General features: G+C 40.2%; 1 protein-coding gene across 4 annotated transcripts in view; it reads left to right on the top strand.

Annotated features, from left to right (window-relative positions):
* The window catches only part of LOC139130982 (cholecystokinin receptor type A-like), a 185,442-nt gene extending 159,187 nt beyond the window's left edge, over positions 1-26,255 (top strand). For all 4 annotated transcript variants that reach the window (XM_070696857.1, XM_070696860.1, XM_070696856.1 and 1 more), the window contains 5 exons: positions 10,250-10,895; positions 17,113-17,369; positions 19,969-20,083; positions 20,759-21,187; positions 22,151-26,255. In XM_070696857.1, the coding sequence (XP_070552958.1) occupies positions 10,385-10,895; positions 17,113-17,369; positions 19,969-20,083; positions 20,759-21,187; positions 22,151-22,230 (1,392 nt within the window). In that variant the 5' untranslated portion in view covers positions 10,250-10,384 and the 3' untranslated portion in view covers positions 22,231-26,255. The remainder of the gene's footprint in view (positions 1-10,249; positions 10,896-17,112; positions 17,370-19,968; positions 20,084-20,758; positions 21,188-22,150) is intronic.
* The last annotated feature ends 284 nt before the right edge of the window (positions 26,256-26,539 follow it).

The raw sequence follows: 26,539 nt of genomic DNA, 5'->3' as shown, positions 1-26,539 counted from the left end.
AATTCATGATTGCACATCTCAAGACTTTTTTGGTTTATTCTTTCCTGTCGTGCGATGTCTCTTGGTAAAGTTAGAATGCACCGCAAAAGTTGAGCTCTCGGAGTAATTGTCAGACCGAGGCTGGGGAAAGCTGACCCTTAACACCCGAGGCGCTATGCGACGACCTCAGCGCCGAAGCCGGACCTCTCGTGTACTTTTGCATGAACGGGCTTGAAGTCACATTAGCCGAAGTCACGGTACGACTGGTCGTCAAGTGGATGATGCGAGGTCGAGACATCGGCGCCTCGCTACCCATGCTATCAACGTCAAATTAGTAACAGTTTATCGCCTTTCGTGTTAAGGTGTGATCAATTATTTTGTACGCCCAATGAAATATTCACTGGGACACTTAAATTTTAAAGGGGCTTCGTCGTTGTTTGCTCGTTCACTGAGCAAACTATTGACCCACTTTGATGTAATCTCTCCAACATTTTATCCTGTATCATTACTTATGAATGTGATTTATTGCGCGCACTGCAGCAAAACGTGTGAAGAAAATGATTAAGGCAGCCGGATAATGTAAAATTCATTAACTGTTTGCAGTTATGACCCATCATGATCACCGCTTGCAAATGTAATCTAGGCTTAGTTTCTCCAACCAGCACGTGTCCTGCGGGCTGCTGCGCCTGGTCTCTAGTTTATCAGCTTCGATAAGCAGTACAGCCTCCTTCTGAAGATAAACAAAAAATCCAAAAAAAACCCAACAGAATCATGATACAGATAAAGTCATATCTTCCCCCTGTGAAGACATCGTTGTATTTCCCTGACGACTTATATGAGAACTTTTTTGCACCAGCTTAAAGTTTATAAAACACGAGCAACACATTCACAGACTGCGGCCATGACTCAAAGTGCAATGATGCCACAGCGTGTCGATTAGATAAACATGTTCTCTAAGTCCTCGATTATTCATCTTTAAAACGTTAAACATACACATGTGTATCCATAGGGTCCTCAGTCTCCGATGATATTGATGATGATGATGATGATTAAATATTTTAAAATGGAGAAAGAAATACAAAATATATTTGGACTCTGTAAATTTGTTGTTGTTGTTGTTGTTATTGTTGTTGTTGATAGCATTTGCAGAAAATAACAAAGTATGTGCTGCGAAATACAATACAGCCTAACTTTAGGCTGTATTGAATTTTGCAGCGCATACTTTGTTCTTTTCTGCAAATACTATCAACAACAAGAACAACAATAATAACAACAACTACAACAAATTTACAGAGTCCAAATATATTTTGCTTTTCTCCATTTTCAAATATTTGATCATCATCATCATCATCAATATCATCGGAGACTAAGGACCCTATGGTGTATCGCGGGAGCTGGCTCTAAATCTGTGGTTTTTTTGTGAATATCGCAATGGAATTCCTTTCTCTATCGGTCACAAAGTATCTGCCATGAGTTCAACTGACCAAACAAAACTCGTCTTGATAAAAGAGGCATATTTGCTCTTTTTTGAATGTCTGACGAATATCTTCTTTCTTCACTTCTCATTGTGTCTGACTTCCCGGTATTGTTCGGTCGTCTTCGGTTTTGGTATCAGGTTGGCAATCTCCATCAAATGATAGCGGAGAACACGAAACTACTCTGGTGCGTCGAATCTGCATCATCCCTTCAGTTTTTTAAACCCCAGACTTAAAGCCTCGGTGTATGTACATGTATCTCGTCAACATTATTTCCCACTTTCAGTTTCCAGCGAATCTTAATGTTTTATGTCACATCGCTCCACAAAGAGTGTTGATGGGGAAGCTCCGCTTGTTCAAACGTACGGGTTAACTAAACGTTTGAAATCGTACATACCTTTTATTTATGGCGATTTGGAATTTCATCCCAAGACTTCATTAAGTCTGCAAGTTAGTAGTCAATTGACATGAAAAATGTTACATGCAACATCTTAGCATGATATAGAAACGTATCAAGTTTCATCGATTTCGGTACAGATATACATCATTGTGTCCACAGTAATTAATCATGAAAATGAGTCCAAATCGTGCAAAGGGCGCATATCAGCACTTCGTCAAGCATTGTAGTCTGTATCTTGCATAGTTCCAAGATCCAGCTCTGTACTCGTTATGACGATGCGTTGACAAAAGTTCGTTGAATATTCAAATTAGTGACCTAACGAAATGCCTTCGGCTGATATGGTACCATTTACTGTGCACAATACACCATTTCTGAATTCATTAATTATCGAATAGGTGTAAACAAACGCAAGCTAAAAGTAACCAAATATTTTAAAGAAATATGAAAAGCCTTTCTACGAACACCACATATGGTACATTACGCGATATTTGGCCCTCACAAACACATGCACAGTCAGACAAAGACTGGGCTGTTCGTTATGTATGTGGGCTAATCCTACACGTGGGCAAAATACATAAAACTATGCGTTGCTTTACAATACATTCTAGTTCTCATAATCAACAGACATCGCCTCGAGGACGTCTTTATTTCCGTCTGCATTTTGAAGAAGAAGAAGAGCGAGAGATAGAATCAGACACGTCATGTATATAGGACTTGGGATGAGATTTCTCACACGAGCTGGGTATATTTTGTCTCACACGCGCTGCAGGCGACCGAGACAAAATATCTTCAACTCGTGTGAGAAATCTTATCCCAGGTACTAGGGGGGAGATCCTTTTTTCACACAACCACAAAATGTGCTACTAAAATTCACACTGGAAACAGGTCACCGACGACTCTTATTGTCCACAATCATGGCAGCCCTGTAATCTGGCACTGTAGTTTTGGTCATTTAATACACATCGCGCTTTTGGTTAATATTCCTGGTGTATTAGTAAAAAAAAACGTATATTGTCCAACCAGCACTTGTGTTATATATCACTTTCGACTTATGTAGAATGAGAGATCCCTCTATCTCACACTGTCCATCTCACACTCCCAGCAGCCAGGAGTGTGAGAAGTTGTCTTTTCACTGCACACGAGCAACGCGTGTGATAGGCTTTTGGAATATATCCAATCAAGTTCAGCCTCTGTCAAAACTTTGCAATTGTAGCAAAAGCAAACGAATTTGCTTGAAGATTTCCCTTCCGAGCGAAGTTGCTGCTGAAACAAAAACAATCTTAAAGGAAAACGGTCGTCGGAACTGCGCCTGTGCGAGTTTCTTGTGTACAAACAATGCATTTCGTGCACGATATCTAGAAACACCTCATCATCATAGCTGCAACATTTAAATTAGACGATGTAGATTATGACAGACATGTTTTAACTTTCATCAATCACCGTCTTACCTTGGATACAGTGTTTACATTGGACGTATGGGTCCCATACGACCTTTGAGCGCAGTTCCGACGACTATGTCCCTTTTAAGTAAAAAGAAACGTCGTAACGTATGTTGATTTTTTATGATTCCAAAATTCACTAGCAAATTATTCTCGTTTTTGTTTGCAGCGTAAAATCGTACGAAAAGAACAGACCAGAACTTACAAGTACAACGGTTCACCTCGTTGCATTATTAAGATTAAATCATTGTTCATGATAGTTTGAGGGGTTTTTTCTACGCACTGCACCAAAAGCAAAAAAAACCCCGCCATTTTGACCGCGAACCACAAAATCTAGCAGTTTACAATTCAAGTAAGTCACAAAACCCTCACGCACTCTCCAACATCATACGCTGTTATACAGATCGGCCTGTCCTACATTGATTTGAATAATTTCTGAAAAAAAACCGCCTTAGGCGCTATATTCGCTTTTTCTAATACGCTTGAGATATCCAAGCCGTTGGTCGTCTTAATATTTGAAAAGCAATTTACGGAGATTTTCTCCGCGACCGTTCCATGTGCATCTTTCATTGCTTTACCTCAGTGCAGAATAAATAAGTAAATATATTCCTCGGATATTCTGTCAGGTACGAATGGCTGGAAGAACTTCATATAATTTTTCTCCGATTAACTCTTTATGAATCGGCGATGATATTACACCGCCCGAAGGAGCAAGTTAGGAATCTAGGAGTCGGTGAATTTCAAAGAGTTTTTCACTTTTAGTAAAAGGTACAATGCTGGGCCTACGCAGCCAGCGGAAGCGAGGAGAAAGCCGGAGCCGCTCGCAGATGTGACTCGTATAGACAAACATTCCAAAACGAAACAGTTCATTCGCTGCGATTGCTTACGATAGAACAAATCGATCGGATATCTTGAGAGAAAGCCTGACGAACTGGTTGGCCATTTTTTTTCACTTAGACAGCGACGACGGTAAGAATATGATAGTTTTTGGCATTACAATGATCGTAGTTTATATACACAACCATTATTCAACATTTTGGTCACCGCTACCACTTCCATCACCATTCCCGTGGTCTCCTCGGCCTTCATCATCATCATCATCATCATCATCATCATCATCATCATCATCATCATCATCATGCACCTTCGTCCTTGATGCCGCCATCTTCTCCGTCCTTAACCTTCGTCGTCCAATCCATCATTTTCAATCCATCATCATATTTTTGCATTCGCCGTGGCGGAACTTACTGAAAGCCAAGACAATCATCAACAACCACTTTTCGGAAAGCAAGGAACTCGCAGGCAGTTGTTTGTTTTACGCCAGTGGATTTATTCGTGACAAAGGACGTCTTGTTTTGCAACTGCCTTCACGACTCGATGTGAATTACAGAGGAAGAGTCCCATTTTGTCACGTGATGTACTTGTTTCATAGTATCATTTCACATAAAGTGCAAGTACACAGCTGTAACTTTGTGATGATTTTTATCTCTGTTTATACCAGCAATAGCGTTTCTTATTTCACTCCCTCAAGCATGTTTAGATACCCAGTACTCAGCTTGTCAACTCAGCTCGTACATGTGTAGACTGCATTGCTATTGACAAGTAAAGTCTGGTATTGTAATCTGGACTAGAATTCAACCTAAACACAAACAGTGCGTTTTACACATAAATTCGTTGTGATAAGCTAAACAGTGGGTGTTTCGCCATCCTCAAAAGGGAGAAGAACAAGAACTTACAGTTGACATGACAAAACTCTTTTCCAGAAATCAACAGACGTCACAGCTACAGACCCTTAACATAGCAACGATCCACAGCACAATGACATCTTCAGGAAAGGTCGGCTGCAGTGTATTATGGGAAGCGTTTCACAATGTCAAGTTCTCGTCCATCCATCAATAACACTTGCAAATGAGAGAAAAAATCTTACTGCACACAATTTCGTTTTAAGTCTAACAATTCTAATTGTGTAACAATCTCCAGCGCGGTTCCTTTGCAAACCGACGTGCATGCTGAGTTCGTATCTCCGCTAACGATCGTAAAATCAGGTCGAGTACCAGGAAACGTGCATTCGTGTAAAATATGGCAACTCTTTCTGAAAAGCCTTCACTCATAAACTTAATGGCCTTTCCGTTGCTTCTTGTCCATCACGCGGCTACCAAAGAAATTCGGACGCTTTGTAAACTTAGAGAGTATTTAACTTAATAAATGTCTTTGACTCAATTATGTCGTCGCTTGCCATCTTATTATTCACTGTTGGAAATTGAAACGTGCATGACAGAATCTGCAGAAACTGACATTCATTTGCTATCTCGTATCTATCGTAAATGTGAAATTGGAAGTCTCCGTTAGGAATATGACAATGGAAAGGAAAGCATTGCTAAGTCAAACATCGCCACTCCTTTCTTGTTTTTATAGGCAGCATGGAGATAGTCTAGATCCATGTTGGCAGAATCGTATAAGCAGAGAATTCTCATTACGCCTTCAGTCAATCACAGCGTTCGACTCTGACACTTGCTTGGTATGAGATGTACATTGCCAGTATCATCAGCTGATAGGCTTCCTTGATTGCAATCATGGCAAATTTGAAGGTCAATTTCATATTTGCGAGTAACCTTGGTTAAAGTAACAACATTTTCGACGGCGTAAATAGCGCCAGTGACGTGTGTATGTTGATGTGAAAGGGCAGCTGAAATCAGACGCGAAAATGACTTATTTATTAACTTAAATTCAGGGAAGTTCGATTTCCCTCTTGCTGAAGCTTTGGATCCATGTCTCAGTCCGTTCCATTTGTGTAAACATATCGGACTGTCTGTCTCCGTGTCTGTCTGTCTGTCTGTCTGTCTGTCTGTAAGTCTGTCTGTCTGTCTGTCTGTCTGTCTGTCTCACTAAGCCCTCATTCGCCTCTTTGCTTCTTCGCCATTTCTATCAAATGCAACAGCGTCATGCCATTGGAAACTTATCACTAGCTTTTTAAATTTATAAACGATTGTGTTCGGTCAACATAACTATCTTGGTACATTAATATTCATGAACACTGTTTAACTCAGAGAGAGAGAGCTTTGTGCACGTGTGATGGTAGTATTGGAAGACATTCCCACTGGCATCGTGTGGATCTCCATTTTTCATTCTCATGTTCTGGGTGAACTAGATTCCATCTTATGTGAAGGGAGATTATCTCGATGTACAAATAAAGCGTCGTAAATATTAATGAAGCCGGTCCACGTGACTGAGATAGCCTTTGGTCGTATTCGGTACAGTAGATCTTCTTCGTCGATAATGTGGTGGCGATGAAAAAATTAGAAAACAAATCAAAGTCAATACTCGGTCTTCAATAAGACACACGAGTCAATTATTCAACAAGACATAATCGATTTCGGCTTTTCCCAATCTCTTGAGTTCAGCTGGTGACCTTCAGTGAGCTGAGTAATCTCACAGGCTCTTGGGTTACCCATGCGCGCCTTTTAAAATTCGGCGAGCTCAGTGCATGGGTGTGCGGGTTGACGGTGCTATTTTAAGATTAAATTTCATTTGGTTGCAAGTGAGGGGAAGATTCACCATGCTTATTACAATGTCTTCTTTCGGTACACAACATCTATTAAAAGACTGCTATGTATTTGCTTAGAAGCGGCCACTTTCTTATTATATCATTTGAACTTTGTACATAAATTGTGAGTTCTTGCTCTACTCCCCAATACATGTTGAAGGGCCTACATTTTGCTTGTCAATACAGCGTCTGTAATTCACTCTTATTATTTACCTTTGAATTCTAGTCCGGACCAGAATTCACTCGCTGAGTTGACAAGCTGAATACCGTTTATCTTAAAAATGCAAGAAACGTGAACTGTAGTTGAAAGAAAATCACAAAGATATTGCATAAAAAAAGGTAGGGGCAGCACAACTATCGCAGACTGCGGGGACAGAAGCTGTAAATTTTGGTATTTTTGGTATTCTAGGAATCAAACCCGTTCTATTATTTATTTCTCTGAAGTGTTTTGAAATACGAGAGTATTGGCCTTGCAACCACAACGTCGTATTGTTAACAGATGCAATGATATTGTTGACAAATGAATACACGGATCCGGACGAAAGTCCAGCTGTAAACAGTAGCACTGGGCATGACACATGTGCCGATGGAATTGACAAATTGAAAACTTACATGTAGAATTGCGATGTCATTACTTTAGGAGTTGATCAAAATACAAGTTACAACTAATTGAACTTTAACTTTTGTGCCTCTGAACAGTTCTAATGCGTTTTTAGACTTTTCGCTTTTACTGTGGTGTTTTTCTTTTCGCTCTAAACGAGTATCTTCTACAAACGGAGACGAATCATACCATGATTGAGCAAAATGACTGTGCATTGGTTGTAACTGCCTCGAAATAGTATATCAATGTATGTATGTATGTATGTATGTATGTATGTATGTATGTATGTATGTATGTATGTATGTATGTATGTATGTATGTATGTATGTATGTATGTATGTATGTATGTATGTATGTATGTATGTATGTATGTATGTATGTATGTATGTATGTATGTATGTATGTATGTATGTATGTATGTATGTATGTACACACAACACCCACACACATACGTTGACGTAATCCAATATGAAGTCTCAGATCTAATCTTTTACATGGGCGAGGGGATGTGACAAAACTGGAGCACTTTTTGCTGGAAATAGGCGTTCGTAGTTTAGCTTGTTCACCGAGCGAGCGTAATTAATCGATTTTAGCCTTTCAGATCAATAATTTAATGTCTATGATGGATTGCGCGATGTTAAACTTACGGCATATGTCGTCAGTATTTATTTTACGATGTAATTAATTAAGCGACTGTTTATTAACGCCATTAATTATCGTTTAGTGAGAGTTTAGATATATTTATATTTATCATCTTTCATAATATCTAAGGCCGTCGTTACAGACTGTCGCTCCCCTGACATTCATTCTGTGTCTCTTGTTTTTCAAAGAAAAACGAACTTATTACTTCTGTTTCAAATTTATTTCATGATCCTCTGACGCGTGATCAAGACGACCCGGACTACGCACCGAGACTCGTTAGTTCGTTTATAACCTGGGGATTACATCTAAGACTTGGAATTTCGTAATTAGGCTGTGTATCAAATGTTTTTTTTTCTGGAATTGAGACGGTGCTTTTTAATAGGTAGTCTAAAGACTGGTTGATTCAAGTCTCGGTATGGCATTGCCGTACGTTCGCATAGGCTTCTCAGCCTAACAGAGTAAACGCCGAAATTTTCTCTGTTACAGTGTGGTTTTTTTTTTTGCACCGTGGTCAGAGAACAGCTTTGAGAAATCTGATAACATTCCTGCTGTGGCATAATTGTGTCCCAATATACCGAGAGGAAAAAACAGTAAATGACCCGAACAGCGGGGTAATATCTAATCTGCACCAATGACTACATAATTTTCTTCACATTTTTCGCGAAACCCCAAGGTCTGGCCGGTTGTTCTCACGTTCAGTCAGCTCGCTACACGGAAAGCGTCTTTACAAACACTGAGAGAAAAGAGCACCGTAATCATAGCGAATGCATTAAACTCAGATTGGATAGTTCTACTCTGTCGACCATTTTTGTGTCGGCGTGGGCAGCGTTATCGCAGCACAATTGAACGAAATGTATTAATCACAGGCACTTATATTAATATTTACGCTTCTCTTAAATAATATTTCATGATTTGTCCCGCAATTTAAAGTTTAACACAAATCTCGTATATTTATATTGCAATTAGACACAAATTTACGTCCATATAATTACTCCTGTCCGCTACCATCAATATTCGTATTAAATTGTTAAACGCGGTCTCTCTGAACACAGTATTCTGGGCACAAACGCAATTTTTATCTGAAAAATATAAAGCAAGATTGAATCTTGTATGGCTTTCGTAACATTGACAGCTTTGTTACTAAAATTATTCATTTACCCCGCATGAACTTTATTCCTGTAGCGTATATAGGACGAGGTATGGGAGATAGCGATCTCACCGTAACGAGTTATGTGACGTCACAATCCGGCGTCATTTGTCACGTGACGAGTAAATCACCCCGGAGACTTCTCGCTCGTATCCGGGCGGCCAAAGAGTCGGAATGATGAGCTCTGGAAGGTGGTCTGGCGTTCTTCGGTAAATTGCCAGACAACTGGCTCGGTAACGATTTGCGAACAACTGGGCCGAGTCATCAGTGTCGGTGACAGCTCCGAGCTCCTCGGATGCGAGCTCTCAGCCTCGAGTTGACGAAAAGTGTACTTCGCCTTTCTGGTATTCTTGATATTCATATCCCTTCTCTCCTCAATTCATCGGGTAACTCAACAAGTGAACGTCGAAGGGAATCCATGCCGATCTGTCGGTACATATGTACGTGATTGCAAAGTCTTCTTCACGGATGCGTCCACCATTTCCGCCGCTCTCGCGATCCTCGACCCGTTCACTTCACTTTCAAGGAAAACTGGATAACTTAAAGTCACTTCATTAATCCATCCAATCACTCTGCTTCTTCACCAGTTGATAATTATTACGTGCTTTGCCCGCCGACCTGAGGGTAGCCAGCAGAATATTATCTGCTCTCGATCGAAACTTGACATACATATTTCATGGGCGTTTAATTAATTCTATGCTCGATTGAACACGGGCGTCTTTCAATGTCTTATTTGATCTGTCAGACGTGCGAAGAGGGGTAAACAGTGAGTGTCGTGGGGGCAGGTCAGATGTGGAAAATTTGACAGTTGAAGAGATGACAATCGAATAGAGGGCACTCATCTGTAAAGACGTTAGTATTGCGTCGACAGGTAATCTTATATCTATCGTTATGCTGGTGGATAAATTTACTTTCAGCGCAACTGCAGTTCCCTCAGTCGCTCACCGTCGGCCATCGTTCACTGACAAATGGTTCAACAGGGTTTTCTTTAACACAAACTTTCCCTTTTTCCAATGTTGTAGGGCTTGACTGACACCTAAACGGAAAGTGAAGACATACAGTATCTGCGTCTAGAATTCCAGAAGAGTCTCTCACTGTGGTAGCAACGAGACGGGCGGAACATTTCGCTGGCCTCGCCTATTCGTTTGACGGACGTCATGGGCGACCAAGCCGAAAACGCAACAGAGCTAGGGACCCGCCCGCTTCCCGCGGAATTAACGCTGTCGACGGCAGCCGACAAGCTCGGAAGTGTCTGCGCCAAGTTGTTGTCGGAATTCTGTGCCGGTAATAGTAGCAGGACTGCCGAAACGATGGCGGAGACGAACGCGGGGTGCAACTTCACGATGAACGACGATGTCTGTGCACCGGATAACGCCACCGACGACGGGTCCGGCGGGCTGGTGGCGCCGAACGCGGCCATGGATGAACGCTTGTCGCTTGTGTTGTACTCGCTCATATTTCTCCTCGCCGTGGTAGGGAATATACTCGTCATTGTGACCCTCGTACAGAACAAGAGGATGCGAACTGTCACCAACATATTCCTGTTGAGTCTCTCAGTCAGTGATTTGCTGTTTGCGCTGTTTTGCATGCCTATCACCATCGTCGGAGCCATCCTGCAGAACTTCATCTTCGGGGCTGGATTTTGCCGCATTCTGCCGTATGTACAAGGTGAGTCGAAATTGCACTTTTTTTTCGCCGTCGGGAACCCAGGGGCCACTTGCTGATACGTCCCCTTGTGATTTGTGTTATAAGACCGAGTTACGTATCCGAGGAGTGCTGGCTCCCGGCAACATACTAAGTGTTTTCCCGTATCGAGAACATATCATGTAAACTACATCGTTATTACACTAACGCAGCCGTACCCAGAAAGCTAGCCCCTTTCCAAGAAATGACATGAGCCACGTGCGGAAAACGCCTCGTTTGGTTGCTTGTACTTTTGATTGAACATTTTTGCTCGAAGTATGGTTACCATATTACAAACAAGAACAAGTTACACGGAATATATATTACGTTCTTTCCTGTTCTTATACCGTTTATAATTAAGCAAGCAATGCGATGCAATGCGTTTCGATACTAAACTACATGTCTACCTACTGTTACCCACTGTAAAAATAACCAATATAGACATGATTGGAACTAATTTGAGATAATTTGATTTTCATCATATTTTTCAAATTTTTCAAAATTGTTAGGTTCCATATTGCTGAATGTTGCAATATCGCAAATTACTCATATAAAACAAGTGTGTAATATAAAACGAAAAGCAGATGAGATTATATTTGTAGATTATATCGACATTACTTCACCATCCAACTATCCCGAATTAGTTCAAATCGTGTTTATAGTATAGTACATCGAATGAATGCTGAAAGAAACTTGCAATGGCGACCATAGCTATCTCTACGCTTTCTGGGGACTCCACAACCAAAATATGGCATGGTCCGGTAATGACGTAGTTTTCAATCTACTCGTTCGTGAAAACCGGATATCCAAGAATGCAACAGCTAAATCATTATTATCAGTATTAGTTGCAATGATCTTACGAGTCTGATGAGATACGACACCCGAGAAATATCTCGTATACTTGATAATTACATGGAACAGCGGATCTGGCCTTCCCTGGACGTCACTTTGACGGTTTTCAGCGAATGATACAAATCGGATGCGGTAAGGGAGACGTATGCAACTTAATAATGTTTGGTTACTCGGTGCCGTTTTAAAGTACTCCTATCTTTTCATTTGTGAGCTGCAAGCGCTGGCGAGAAAAAAAAATGCAATAAAATCTCCGCTAATACTTAAGATTCGAGAAAGAAAGCTATATATCGGTAGCGATGACTTTGATAAATTCTCGCAATTCGAGGCATACATGTAACCAGACTATTTGCCGCAGACTCGTTAATTTTATTTTATTTACAGACCGTAACTTCAATGTTTTCGCTATCGTTGCCCAGAAGCGCGCTGCAAGCGGTCAATGTTGGAGAGCTCATCCGATATGTACCGAAAAGGTAGAGATGATCTAGTGGCTCATGCAAAGGCAATGAACACGGTTTGTGGAGGGACCGTGCAATGAATAAGGGAGACTTACTATGTTGGAGTTCCTTATTCAACTGTGTAAATCCATTGAATGTACAGGCTCACTGAAAACCTGCGCGACTTGTACACTTATACCCGCAGTTATATTGTGGTCGATCAATTCTGTACTATCAAAAACAACGGAAAGCGCGTCATGTGCTTTTATTGCATAACAGTCTCAAGTCACAAATCATAGTTCTAAATATTGATAGAGAACAGGGGCCATCATGTATGCCGTTCATACACAGGCCATTGAAACGTCTTTGAAACGGTTCTGGGCCAATACTGACACAGAAAGTTATGTGTGGACACTCCGAAATGGTTCTGAAGCGTTTCAGATTTGAGACGGTTTAGTCGGCCCGACCAGAGCCGTTGTAGGGATTAACTCTATCCGCAAATCGCTGTGTGGACAGACTGAGCCGCTTCAGAAGCGTTTCAAACGCCCTCACGCGACAGGTATTTGTAACATAAAACAAACAACAACCAATATACAATATTCACTTTCGCCATGGCTGCCGAACACAGTACTACATCTCGCGGTATACTGGTCCGACGAAGAGATAAGCTTGATACCAAAAACCCTATCAATTCGACCAGAAAAAATTCATTACGATTTGAAAAACGTCGAATTAATAGGAAATTAAAACTGCCGAAATAATTTAGTGGTCGAATTTAATTTGGAACGACGAGGATGAAATTTAAGCGAGACATTTTGCCATGTTGAGACTGCTTCAAAGCATGGACTGTGAAATTTTGTGAGGTCGACAAATTTCGTAACAAAAAAACCTCAAACGCACGTTGGTGTCACATCAAAATCAAAGTGGCCGCGATTTCAAACGGAACAATCTGTGAGACTGCCAACTCCGACACGTAAGTTGACATCGTGTGCCAGCCCTTGGAAATATATTGTAACTCCTTGACAGGCAGATGAGATAGTCTTATAGCGTTTGATGCATTGAAAGTTTGTAAAAATAATAAAAAATGACATCACCGATCATAAGAAACGTGGTGTTGAAGATAATAGTTTTTAAAAGAAGACTATGACGACCATATTTCTGTAAGTATTATCTAACTTTAGAAAACCAACATCTGAAGATTTACTTCCACCAACACTTTTGGATTTGTTCCACTCTTTATTATAAGATTAGTCGAATTTCTGGAAAGTAGGTGTACATTTTCGATGTCTGTGTATCGTCTACACCGAAGTCATATCCGAAAGAGTATAATCAGTTCGCGACCGTGTAAACCTCTCTCTCCCTCTCTCTCTCCGGCATTTCAATGTTTTATATTGTCGACATTTATATATCAGTCTGAAGTTTCAGGTCACTGCTCAATGCAAGTAGTTGATGTCAATTTTTCCGTATCGGTCATGGTCTCTATCGTCACTCTAATCGTTAGTGTTTTCCTGTTATATTCAATATCAAACTCAAAACACAACGTGAACAACGCTGATAATATATTGCATATTTCGTATCGAAAACCGGTACAGTTCGTAACTGGTGACATGTCACGCCCTGGAGAAAGTTCATCACCATCGATCGAATGTCCGTGGCGCTTTTGCTTCCAAATAGACATATTGAAATGCACAGGGAACTTCGCGGTATGGCAATTATATGAACTTTACCTTGAAGAAAGTCTGTGACTTTAAACTGGCCGTACAACCAACAATAAACATGGCGGAGCAATGATACCGATTTCAGAGACTTCGATTTTTTTTTCATTGCGACCTCGACCGCTGGTGAGAGCGAGTCGTCTATTTTTTTCCCACTGGCTATTTGGCTTTGAATTTTCAATTGCCATCTTGCGCTAAGTTAAAGCTAAAAACAAGACGGGCGTTCTCTGTAAATCAATAAGCCTTTTGAATATGAAAAAATCGGACATCTGAACCTCAACACGCAGCTTGAAAGTTGTTCTCCGAATCAGGACAGGGACATCGGCCCGGGACATCGGTGAGGCCGGATTTCACGTAGTAGCTATGGAAACCGACGGCTCTGTCTATGGTTCGTTGTAAGAAACCATGCGATGTACGCTCCCTTGGGCCGTGGAATTTCGCCGTATCGCCTCTACAGACTACACCGTCTATTACCTAACCATGCTATTAAACAATCACACGATAGTTCAGTAACATATATCTTCATTAATCTACCGATCATCCACCGTCGAACACTTCGAAAACAATGGTCGCGGTCACGGATTCAAGGACGTTCACAAGAAGAAATTATCAATAAGTGGCGCGCAGAATTATTTTTACTGGTTTTGAGAACTTCTAAAATAACTTGTAATCTGTATATCTTCACACATCGAACCGATATTGTATACCTATCACCGTCGAGAACCGATATTGTATACCTATCACCGTCGAAGTTTATGTCTTTCACTGTAGAGTTCTTTTTATCCAAAACACATATTCAGAAGAGTCCCACAGAGCAGTCAAATGAAAGGATAATTGCTTCAAGCGAATGAAATTGCACGAAAGAATGAAAATCAACAGCACACCATGGACGTGATTTAAAACAATAGAGCTTGTGAATAGGACTATTTGAGTAAAAAGTGCCGTTTTTCTCGCAATTTTAGCAACTGTAACGACCCTTTATTCTTTAATACCTTTCCATAATTGAATTAAACTAGGTTTAGGGCTTATACACACAGTGTACACTGATGTACAGAACTTTAAAAAGTATTCTGCTGGTAACGAACAGGGGTTTACACTCTAATGGGCGCAGTAAAACAATGGTCACGTCCATAGATTCAAGGACGTTCACGGGGAGACACGATGGCAAATAGTGCAGTGTCGTAAAATTGCTTAGACTAGTTTTAAGAACAGTACAATATCTGGTCATCGATGTACCGCTACCTGTGAATCGAAACGACAAGTGTAGACCTATAGCTTCGAAATTTTATGGGAGAGACACCACGACTGAGACCGACAGTAGCATAACAAACTATTCCCAATTGTTCGTCGTGTTTAATACAGACATCTCTGTAGGTGATTCTGGTTTCTCTTGAATCAAAAGTCCGACATTGACAAAATTGACATAAAATAAGTCCGAAAAGTTATGTTTTATTCAACTAACTGATCATCTCCTTTGATATCCCCTATTAGCTACATGTAAACAGTCCGGAAAGACTGACATCGATGTCTCCCGGGCCCCCATTTCTTCACCGTTTTGCAAAACATCTCATCAGCCGGACGCATGGGCAATATCTTTGTACGTTGGTCAAAACTAATGACAGTATAGGTCAGGATGTAACATCGGTCAAAGTAATATTGAATATGGAAGACGAAAATGCTTTCATTGATTGACAAAAATGAGAGGGAACGAGTCAGTAAATATCGAACCATAAAGGGGAGATCGAGACTGCCATCCCCCATGATTAATCAACTGGGAACAAAATATATATTTCGATCAACAGACTTACACAACCAGAGACAGCATTTTATTCAGCAGTAAAATAAGTCACCGCCTTTCCTGTAATAACACCCGTTTGCGTTTCGATCTACTCTGCTCTGTCTCCAATCGGTATGGCCGTCCGGGTTTCGCCTGCCGTACTGACTGATACATGGTTATATCTTCACATATTTTTTCATTTGGCATAAAATACAGCATCTCTTTGGTGCACAAGGCAAATCAACGTTTAGAAGGAAAGTCACAGGAGGTTAGGATATTATATACCGTAGGTGAAATTAGAATGGAATGTTGAAGATGAAAAGACTTTTATCAGTCGACAAAAATTGCCATAAACCGAGAATTGAGATTGTCTATATGATTTATTAATTGGGAACAAAAATATTCGATTGAGTCATTAAGTTTGTGTTTGATTCGTTTTAAAATGTGTTCCTACATTCTTATCCGATTGTTTGTGTTAATAAAAATGTTTGTTTCGCCTCGGATATTTGTGGGGAGTTTGGATTAGTGTGGACGGTAATGTTTTGTTTGTGTGAGGAAAGCTTATGGCGAGGCGAAACAAACATTTTTATTAACACAACAATCGGATAAGAATGTAGGAACACAATTTAGAAACGAATAAAACACAAACTCGACACAAAAACATTTTGGATAGTTCGGTGGGGAGCCTCTTTCACATTCTTTACAGCCAGTACGACGTCGTTCGTTTCAGCCATCTTGTTACGCAGTATGCTTGGCCATACCTTTTGAACTCGAGAGGGCGCATTAAGACGTCTTAAATATCAAAACAATGGCTTAATTTTGTGAGTATGGACACGAGCGGACCCAAACTATTAATCCCCTGTGTTTACAAATCACAAATAAAGTCGCTGAAACGTTTCAATTTTTGCCTGTATGAACGAAGTAATAATAGCCCATGAACACTTAAACGTGGACGGACTTTATGAGGTGGAAAAGCGTTGACCAAGAAGCTGCTTTCTCTTCCATGTTGAGTCCACTAATATGTTTTGAAGAGGTGCTGATCGTTTCTCATTAAGCGCGGGACTCTCTTTTGTACTCTGTGTCCTGTAAATGTTGGCGACTTTATGTGATTGAAAAACCCGCTCATGCCTGCACGCTGTGAATCAATATTGTAGTATAATTGTCATTTAATTCTTTAAAAACTATCTTTCAGGAAGGTGTGAGCCGCAAAATCTCATTTGATGAGGATGCTATTATCAATTTATTCCGACATGAAACTACGGGATGTGTAACCATGGAAACTGTTTCCTCGTCACGTGAAGGCGCTATAATTACCGGACTGATGTACCGAGCGGTTCCCTACAGCCCCGTTTTATTAGCAAATTGAACTCTTTGCCGGTGAAATTGACAATTTTATTCACATTTTCCGTACTTTTTATTTTCAGTAATCACAGTGTTTGTATCTGTGTGGACCATGGTCACCATTTCAATGGAGCGCTATTTCGCCATTTGTCGACCCCTGACCTCGCGTGGATGGCAGACAAAGGCGCATGCGTACAAGATGATTGCCGGAGTGTGGGTGGCGGGCTTCGTCCTCTTCATACCTACAGCTTACTACACCAAACTGACAGAGATGCCAAAACCACACACGTACAAATGCCGCGAAGACTGGCCGAGCCCACTGTTCAACAAGATATACATAGTAAGTTGCCTTTCACAAAATGTCCGCAATTTGCATAGTCTCGAAAAATGTCGTTCACTCCCTCATCGTGGACACTGATGTCATACATAGTCCATGGTGTTTGTTTTGATACAGCAATACGTCAAACTGTCGACATATTTATCTCCATGAAGTAGTAGGTCGAAAGCCATAAAGTCTTTTGTCAGAAAATATCGCCATATGAAAAATTGAGACATGAAATGGAATGAGTAACTCTTTGTTATTATAAGTGGGAAATAATGAAGCGCACTTTGCCTTTCCCAACAGGGGTGGTGATTAAAGGTGACTACAATGTGGAATGAATATTGTGTGTTTAAAGTACATACATAATATAACCGTACTGAAACCTTTAGTGGGAATTTTTTGCGTATTAATGACAATTAAAAATAAATAAGTATAGATCTACACAGTCAGTAATCGATCTTCGAACATGTATAAAACCCGCTTGTATGACGGTATTGCGTAGAAATACAATATTGGAATTTGACTGGACGCATAAATACGTAATAAAAATCATAAATTGCTGTGAGATACTGCTGTATGGTATTACCCGATAATATTGGTAATGACATGCAGCAATATCAATAAACGTCAATAAAGTAATTGATTTTTGTCACGAAAAGGACACGATGGTGAAATAGTACGAAGACGTGTTTTTAAATTGTCAGTTTGACATAGACTTTAAGGCTCTATTTACGAGAGACCTTAGGCTCAGCTATTTGCCAGGATTTTTTCTAGCTTTTTGTCACGGAGAGTTTCATGTTCTGCCCCCCAAATCACGAGGAAATACCTAGCCTTCGACATGTCAATACACTCAGTGCGTTTCGTAATGGCAATGTTTCAATTAAGGTAGTATGCACCTCGAAACTTAACGACTTAAACTTTCAATCTTTCAATCATTCTCTTTCAAAATCAAGAATAAAAATAGGGGGTCACCGTGCAAATTTTGGTAATAGAGAAACAAATTACCCAAGATTTACAGATATTAGAATTTCAAAATGGCCGCCATCCCTGTGTTAGTAGCTCTATGGAGAAAAATAAAAATTTTCGAATTTCGAAAAACTAGGCCGGTGAAAAGTTTTCTTTCACCGAGAGCTTTAAAATGAACCCCGCATGTGGTATATCAGAAGAGAATTGTAAAAGTTTGAGAGTCCGAATGTCTGTCCCCGAGGTGCGTTCTACCTTAAAGGCTCAGGCTGGATTCAGCATGGGACTAGAACGCCAGTTCTTCAACAACCACATTACATATTACACAGGGTGCATTGTGCTTTCCAAGGTTGATAGTGTGCGTTTCAACGTACTGTGAGTAGAAGCAAGAGAACTTGCTTAGCAGAATAAAACTAATGAAAATATTAAAAGTTGCAGATATTACCCCTTAAACCAAAGCAGAGCTAGGCGTGGGCGATATCTCGGTCACTTGGAACTCTCAACAAAAATGACATACGCGTGACTTACAAAGACAGCTACAATATCGATTTTCATCCTTGTGTAGCTCAACTTACCTTTAACTATCGGAATCCACCTGTCGGTATGAGTGTAATAGAGAAAAGTTAACCACCCTGGGAGTTTCAAAACCCTGATTGTTATTTTTTTCCAAAGTTTGAAAAATGAAAAGTCATGCCCGCAATGGAATCACCTGTCAGCTCTGATGAAGCAGCCGTTTTGTCCGGGTGTATCGAGTTTCTCTAGGATCGATGAACGGGCACTGTCGGCCGAGTAACACGATAGCCCCAAACATAATTATCCACTCTGCCGGCATATCTGTAAACATTCAGCAACTGACACATTTTTGATAGGTGGTTTCAATCAGAGTTGAGATGAAACGAAACAGGCGTTACAACAAACACGTGTCCGAAGCAGATGATGCTGTTTGCCGCGTGTTTGGCTACTCGCTTTGAACAAGAGCCAGTGTGGACGTCGATAAAAATTCAATGACAGCGCACTCCTGTCGTGACTGACGTTACGTTGATGCGTGCACTTTTAAACAATCAAGATTGACTGACAGAGGTCAGCTTGTGCAAGTAAACTATCTGATATGGATTATTACTGCAGGGAATCAGGAAGAGATGGTGGTCAAATTTCTGACGTCAAATTGATTATCGTTTTGTTCAAGTCGATCAAATTACTTAATGATATAACCTGCTAGGTGAAGTGGCTCGCGGCTCCTACAAATGGGAATATTGGCCAGGAAAAGAGGGATGGTTTGTGTAGTTCTTCATGTCTGAAAGAGTAACCGATATCTGTCTTTGGGCGACTGCCACACACTGTCTCTAAAGGCAAGAAACCTGTCGAACTTGAATTCCGTCATATAATGCTGAATAAATGGGGCTATTCCTCAGAATTAACGCTTTCCGATTGACGAACAGCAATCAAAAGCTAAAGCCGTGTCAGGTTTGTTCGAAGATATATTGACATGCTAGCATCTGCCACACACAAAGATCACATGACTGAGCGGGTATAGTGGTTCTTTCAATTATATAAAATGTAAACTACATGTATGTTCTTTACAATTAGCGATGACACTCCCAAGTTTTATTACCAGCGAGCAGTTCCTGACCATCGCCATCTTTTCTTTCCGTAGACCTTGATGTTCTCCGTTCTGATGGCGATACCACTGTTGGTCATGATAATCGCGTACGCCCTCATCATTCTGGAGCTGTGGCGGGGGATGAGATATGAAAAGCAGCCCGCATCAGGTAAGAGTGGTATCTTTGAAGTGAAGTGAACCATTATTGCTGCTGACGACGTCGAAAGACGCCATTTTGACCCCATTACCTTCTAGTGCGGAATGTCAAATTTGAGGCAGGGCGTTTTGATCGTGCGCAATGTACTGGAACAAGGTTTCTCATACTTAGGGAAATGCCGATGATGCTAAGACTGTACCATCCCTGGCATCCAACAGATCAGTTAAAATTTGACCCTGACGTCAACAGTTAGTCACAGTGAATAGAACCACATTTGAAAGGCAGTTACGCAGTCACCTCAATAATAAAAATCATCCTTTCTTTCGACCGTTTTGATGTCAACCCTTGTAAATTGCACTGTATGGACAACTGTTGTACAAAATATAATTGATCGAATCTCTGAAACAGATCAAGTGAGAACAGTGTTTGCACCTGTACGTGAGAGTCTTGTCTGTGACATGTTCATGTTGCAGGCAAGTTGAAAATTGAAGGTATTGAATAGTATAGAAGTGAAAGTTTCCTTACAATGTAGGAAAGAATTAGTTTTTTTATCAGGAGGTCGCACTCTGGTTGGACAAATCTTTCTTCAGATAGAATCATGTTTCTTAAAAAAATCCCAATTCTCCTGCGCATGTCCGTATTTTCACAACAAACGTATATATTTTGTTTTTTCTTCCTGTACTTAAGATCAAGAAGGCACAAAGAACGGCTCTCGCAAACCAGCCAACGGCGACGGTAAAACTGGTGACAGCGGATCCAAAAACATGAAAACCCGCACAGCTGCTCCGAGGAGTACGTCCAACAACGCCGCCAAGCGACGTGTGGTGAAGATGCTTATAGTGGTTGTGGTATTGTTCTTCGTGTGCTGGACGCCCACCTGGTGTCTTAATATGTGGTTGGCATTCGATCGGTTTGGCGCCCTGACCTCTGTCTCGCCGCTAGACGCCGCTGTCGTGAAGTTGCTCACCTACATTTCCTGCTGCGTGAACCCCATCACCTACTGTTTCATGAACAAGAGGTTCCGCCAGGGCTTCTTGGAGGCCTTCGGGTGTTGCGCCAAGAGCGCCGAGAGCGGTGCTTACTCTGCCGTTGGAAGTACCAGAATGCGGTCGACAGGTATGCTTGGCAACTACAACACCACCATGTCTTCCGTGGAACCAGACACCTAAAAACCACTGCTTTTCTCCATTTTTGGACCTTAAAATAACTTTGATAGGATCAAGTCACTCGCTGTCCGCCCTGGTCACGAGCAACTTTAGAAAGTCAGTGAGCAAAATAAAAACAAAGGTCATCATTATTCTCTGCCGCAGAGGGCGCCTCTAGATGTCAGCGCAGCTCTGACTTGTACCAATACCAAATTGGCTCTGAATTTAAGAAAATTAACTAGGCCTAAATCATGTCAGTAAACAAATAAACAAGTTAATGAATTTATTATAGTGTTTTGCAAGGCATCAGTAGGAAGATTTTTTCCGCTTTAGTTCTATAAACTTACAATCATCATTTAGGAGGAAAATATATAATCGACCGATTTCATTTTCTCAGATCAAAAGAACATAATCCTTCTGAAAGTAACGTCCATTTAGTAACTAACAAGTGAAATCATTATTTTGTAATGTGATCTTGGGGTTCAAGGCCGTGTCACTGTACATACAGCATCACATGCATATTGGATACAAATATCTCCACTTTAATTGTTATGGTCGTTTGTTTCATAGATGTGTAATAATTATTAATATTTCTGTAACTTTCATCCTATTAATGTTAAATACATCACGTACAAATAACATCACGTACAAAACCTTAGATTTGTTACAGAAATTCATCAATATTATAAGACTATCTTTTCGATAAAAAGTAATTTGCCGCCGGTCTCAGGCGTTCTTTTCGAGGTCGACTTCTAAGTATATTTACTGTACGCTTTACATTGTAGTTGTCTTTGATACTAGACATAAAATAATCGGCGAATACTATTCAGTTAAGTCACCTTTAAAATCTTAGCCTCTGGATATATTTACCTCTAGAAAATTTCCAAAGAATCTTCATTCAAAACCAGATTTATTGTTATTCATTTCTTTCTAGCGAGGAATTCTCCCAAAAATCAAGTGAGGGCCCGTGTCGGAAAGGCAACCGATCTTACAAGCGCCCCAGCACAGCTCTAGTGTCGCCTAGTCTCTCGCTCCACGTGTGTGCGTGTACGCCCTTCTTAAGTGTCTCACATGTGTACTGGCTGGCTGCTTCTGTCCGTCCTCTCTGCACGTGCTGTGTCCACCATCTTCGACCAAGCGGCGGCCTTCCTACGTCATATCCGGTCACGTGCAGAAGTCGTGTTGTCAGAGCGTCAGCACGCATCGATAGCAAGTCGGTGTACTCTTCCCGTCTTTCACTTTTGCCTTCTGTTGTATATATACATATATAAATATATATTTTTGGTCTTGTTTTTTTCTATCATAGAAACTATGCACTACCGGTAAATTTATAAAAAAATTACAGTTCGGATAATATATATCTTGCATGGTTCTTTGTAATTTGCATGCGTGATCCATGACCACTGGCTGCTGCATGCTCCCAGGCGGTGTTCTCCTCAATGATTGGTTGTGTTTCCGCAAGGCACCTTTGAACTTATGATCTTGTCACTGGCCAGGGGCTGTAGTCATAACTATTCAGATTTTGTCAGATATTTTTCCAAAGGGAAGTTGTTGTCTCAATTTATCATTATGTCAGCATTGACAAGTTGAATAGCCTCGTTTGAAAGATCTACCGAATCGCTCAAAGTGTTTTTTAAGGCTTGTTTTCCGTAACACAGCAAATAATGAACACACTGAGGTAATGTATGTGAGGCTCTTCAAAAACCAAAAAGGAGATAGTTGAGGGACCTGTGACGAGCACACATTTTCGGAAGCGGTTATTGCTTCTGTTCAAACCAAATGTCATTATTATCCCTTACAGCACGAATGTGTAACATCTCATACTCATGGCAGTGGCGGTTCTCTTCAATTGGAGGCTAACACCATGAAGGTAGCGGACAGGTATCCGACTACCTCAATGCATGCTTACACCATTGCCAAAGCTTGCTAATGTGTGGTGATTTATAGCAGTTCTGTGAACACAATGACTCAAACAGCACAATAATTTAATGTACAAAAATTACAGAACAATGTAAAACATGTTTGATTTCGGCATATACAATAGTTTGGCATAAAATTGGGGAGCATGTCAACATGATGTCACAGAAAGTTCGTGCGCCAGGTGTTATGAGTAGTCACACGTGGCGCATGCGCGGTGGTATAAGCTGCCCTGGAGCGCCGCCACCGCCTGAGAGTGTGCTCGACGCCTATATTTGTACTTCCGGTAGCACTTCTGCTGGGCGAACAAAAAACTACGATAGTGTGTTCGATTTACCTTGGTATGTAGGGGGGGGGGGGGGAAACAGCGAATTTTATGGGATTGTTTCAATTTAGTCGTAGTTTGCTGCTTGAGAACCGTTCCAACTTTGCACAGCCAACAAAACGTTTAGAGAAAACACTTCAGCGGACACGATTAATGGTTTCATTGCACTTCTAGAAGAGTATCGACGGATTGGTGACCTTGTATTGACGCTGTGACCACATGAACAGCACCTATTTCACCAAGGTGGATGCGGAATGATGATTACGAACAATTGATCACGCATTGATGTATTTCTGCCCGTCTCTGAATTTTTTGTCGGGAACTTATTCATTGATTGATATCATGACCGCAGCTGTAACGTTAAAAGTATATTTTCAGAACCTTTTTGCTGTGACGAGCAATAAGCTATGTTGCATCGATGCATTTGTTGTGAGTATGAATGTGACAATAAGGGGGACACCGTTTGTCTGTTTACCTTGATCCGACCTACCTATTTTATCGGTGTGGCCTCAAACAAGAAATACATTTTTCCGACCCACATTTTCAAAATGGCGTCAGTGAGAAAGCTTGCTGTTCTCAACACAAAAAGGTTTAGCCTACTCGAGAGTAAGACTATTAGTATGAGAAAAATCTGCTTTTTAAGAGTTTATCTATCTATAAGCTTACTGCAATGTCACATTGTTTCATTTAATTATAAAATAGATAGGTTCATTTCAAGGTTATTATACTTCTTCCTTTGTTTACTTTTTTGACCGACCTACCGATTTTGTAACAGATATCTTGTTATGAGGAAAATACTACGAAAAAAGGTCACCTTTAGCATATGACTCTGTCTTTTATATTAAATAGATATTGTCAAAATGAAATTTTAGTTCGAATTTTGGCGACAGTCCTGGTACATAGACATGACCTTCTAGAGTATTTCTTGTGTCATATGAAAACTTAAGCTTATGCAGCTATTTTACTGACCTAAGTTTTACAAATTCATAAATACAAGTTGTGAGAGACCTCTAAGTGAAGATGTGACCGATGGCGTCATTTCTTATATGGCAGGGAATGAGGTTATCGGTTGTACTTGCTAACAATTGCAATATGAGGGCGCTCTAAGACTGCAAAGTCGGTGGTTCAGGTTGTAGTGAGAAAATTGAGTCGTGTATAAACAAGGGTATCCAACGTACTGACAATATACAAGGCAACTTTTTGCATTTACTGTCATCTTAAACATTTGTAAAGCATCGTCACGTGATTATATAGAGTCAATCTGTTACCACACTACACAGCAAGTCTGGAACGGCATTGTGAAAAAAATGATCCAAAAAAGGTCAAAGGTTGCAGCTCCCCTCTTTTCATCACTCATATCAGGATGAGTTTGGATTATATTGAGCTAGTGACATGACGGAACACAAAATGTATGTGGTTTCGTCAAGTTTTAACTCACCTGCTACCCGAATGCAAACTAACTGTCAAGTTTTACAACCTTTTAGTAGTGTTGTGATTTCATTTTCTGTTGGCGTGTACAGTGCGAAATATATGAAACAGCGACAAGCAAGATCACTGAGGCTTCATTTATTTGAACTTCTGTAGGATCACACATTCACCTGGTCTTTTACCTGGCCTTGTTTTATATTGGAACCAGCCTCTGCCACTTATTTGTAGCAGGTGATTTAAAAAGCTGGATCTTGAATCGGTCGACATTGTGAGAGTTGGTGTAAATGCGACAGGGTCGCATAAGGATTGATTTGAACAAGCCCTATGTGAATGCTAACTCGTAAGGTAATGATTGAACAAAGTCTGTCGTAACACCAAACGTACAAATACTCAAGAGATGCTAATATTTCGGCAGATAGTTCACCGTCCTTTTCCGCATAATTAAAATGAAGTCTGTTTTATATGTCTCCTCAAATTGCTTATCTACATCAATCATAGTATGCAAACACATAAGAAGCAGCTGTTTCATTCAACAAAATACTTCAAGCGTTATTTTAGAGCAATGTTATTTACTTCAATTCACACCTTACAATGTTTTGAAGATAACTTATAATTATGAGGGGCTTAAAATTTAAATGCTGTCATGGACTGGGTTTTTAAACTTGGAGAGCGCCCTCAAGCGATCATTTTTTATTATATTCTGGCGAGAACGGAACGGAGTTCGTCTATCACTGCACATTGTGGCATATTCAAGTACAAATCCGTATAAGGCGAATGTAAATTTACAAATAATTTTTAGAGCTTTATATGCCTTTTACTTCAAGAAAGTGAGCACAGCATACTGATGTGACATACGACATATAACCATGTCAATAAACAGAAAAATATATCCTTTAATTCATGTCAGGGTGCATGTCAATTGTAACCCTACTGTGACCTCTGACACTCTTTTTTTTGCATGCGAACAGGGTGTATATGTGAAGACAGTCAGCCAATGCTTGGTCTATTGTACGTCGTTACAAGTCATTCTGTTTTGGTGTGTTTCAGAAAATCTTATATAGTTTCAATTAGGGCAATTATATCAAGTTCTATGATCAAACTTCATCGCATTGTCCAATCACTTTTTCCAATTATTGAGCAAAACGTCGCAAATGTGAACAAAATTGGAGAGTGCTAGCCTTCAGCCGTGTCCCCTACAGAGGGCGGCCTTATGTTTTCATAATGGTAAATCAATTTTTATTGCACAATCACCAATTAATGTTAATGCAAGTGGAATCAACCAATCACAGTGTTTTATCCTCTGGTTAACTGATTATTTCACTATTCCATTGTTTATATATATATATATATATATATATATATATATATATATATATATATATATATATATATATATATATATATATATATATATATATATATATATATATATATATATATATATATATATATATATATATATATATATATATATATATATATATATATATATATATATATATATATATATATATATATATATACAGTCAAACCTGTCATAGTGGTCACCCTTACAGAGCGGTCACCTCTCTATAGTGGTCACTTTGTGGCAGTCCCGTGGCATTTTACATGTTAAAGGCCCTCTACAGAACAGCCACCTCTCTTATGTGGTCA

The sequence above is a fragment of the Ptychodera flava genome, chromosome 4 (assembly GCF_041260155.1).
Source record: "Ptychodera flava strain L36383 chromosome 4, AS_Pfla_20210202, whole genome shotgun sequence".
Lineage (NCBI taxonomy): Eukaryota > Metazoa > Hemichordata > Enteropneusta > Ptychoderidae > Ptychodera > Ptychodera flava.
Note: the sequence above shows the minus strand (reverse complement) of the source record. Positions and strands in the feature narration are given on the sequence as shown.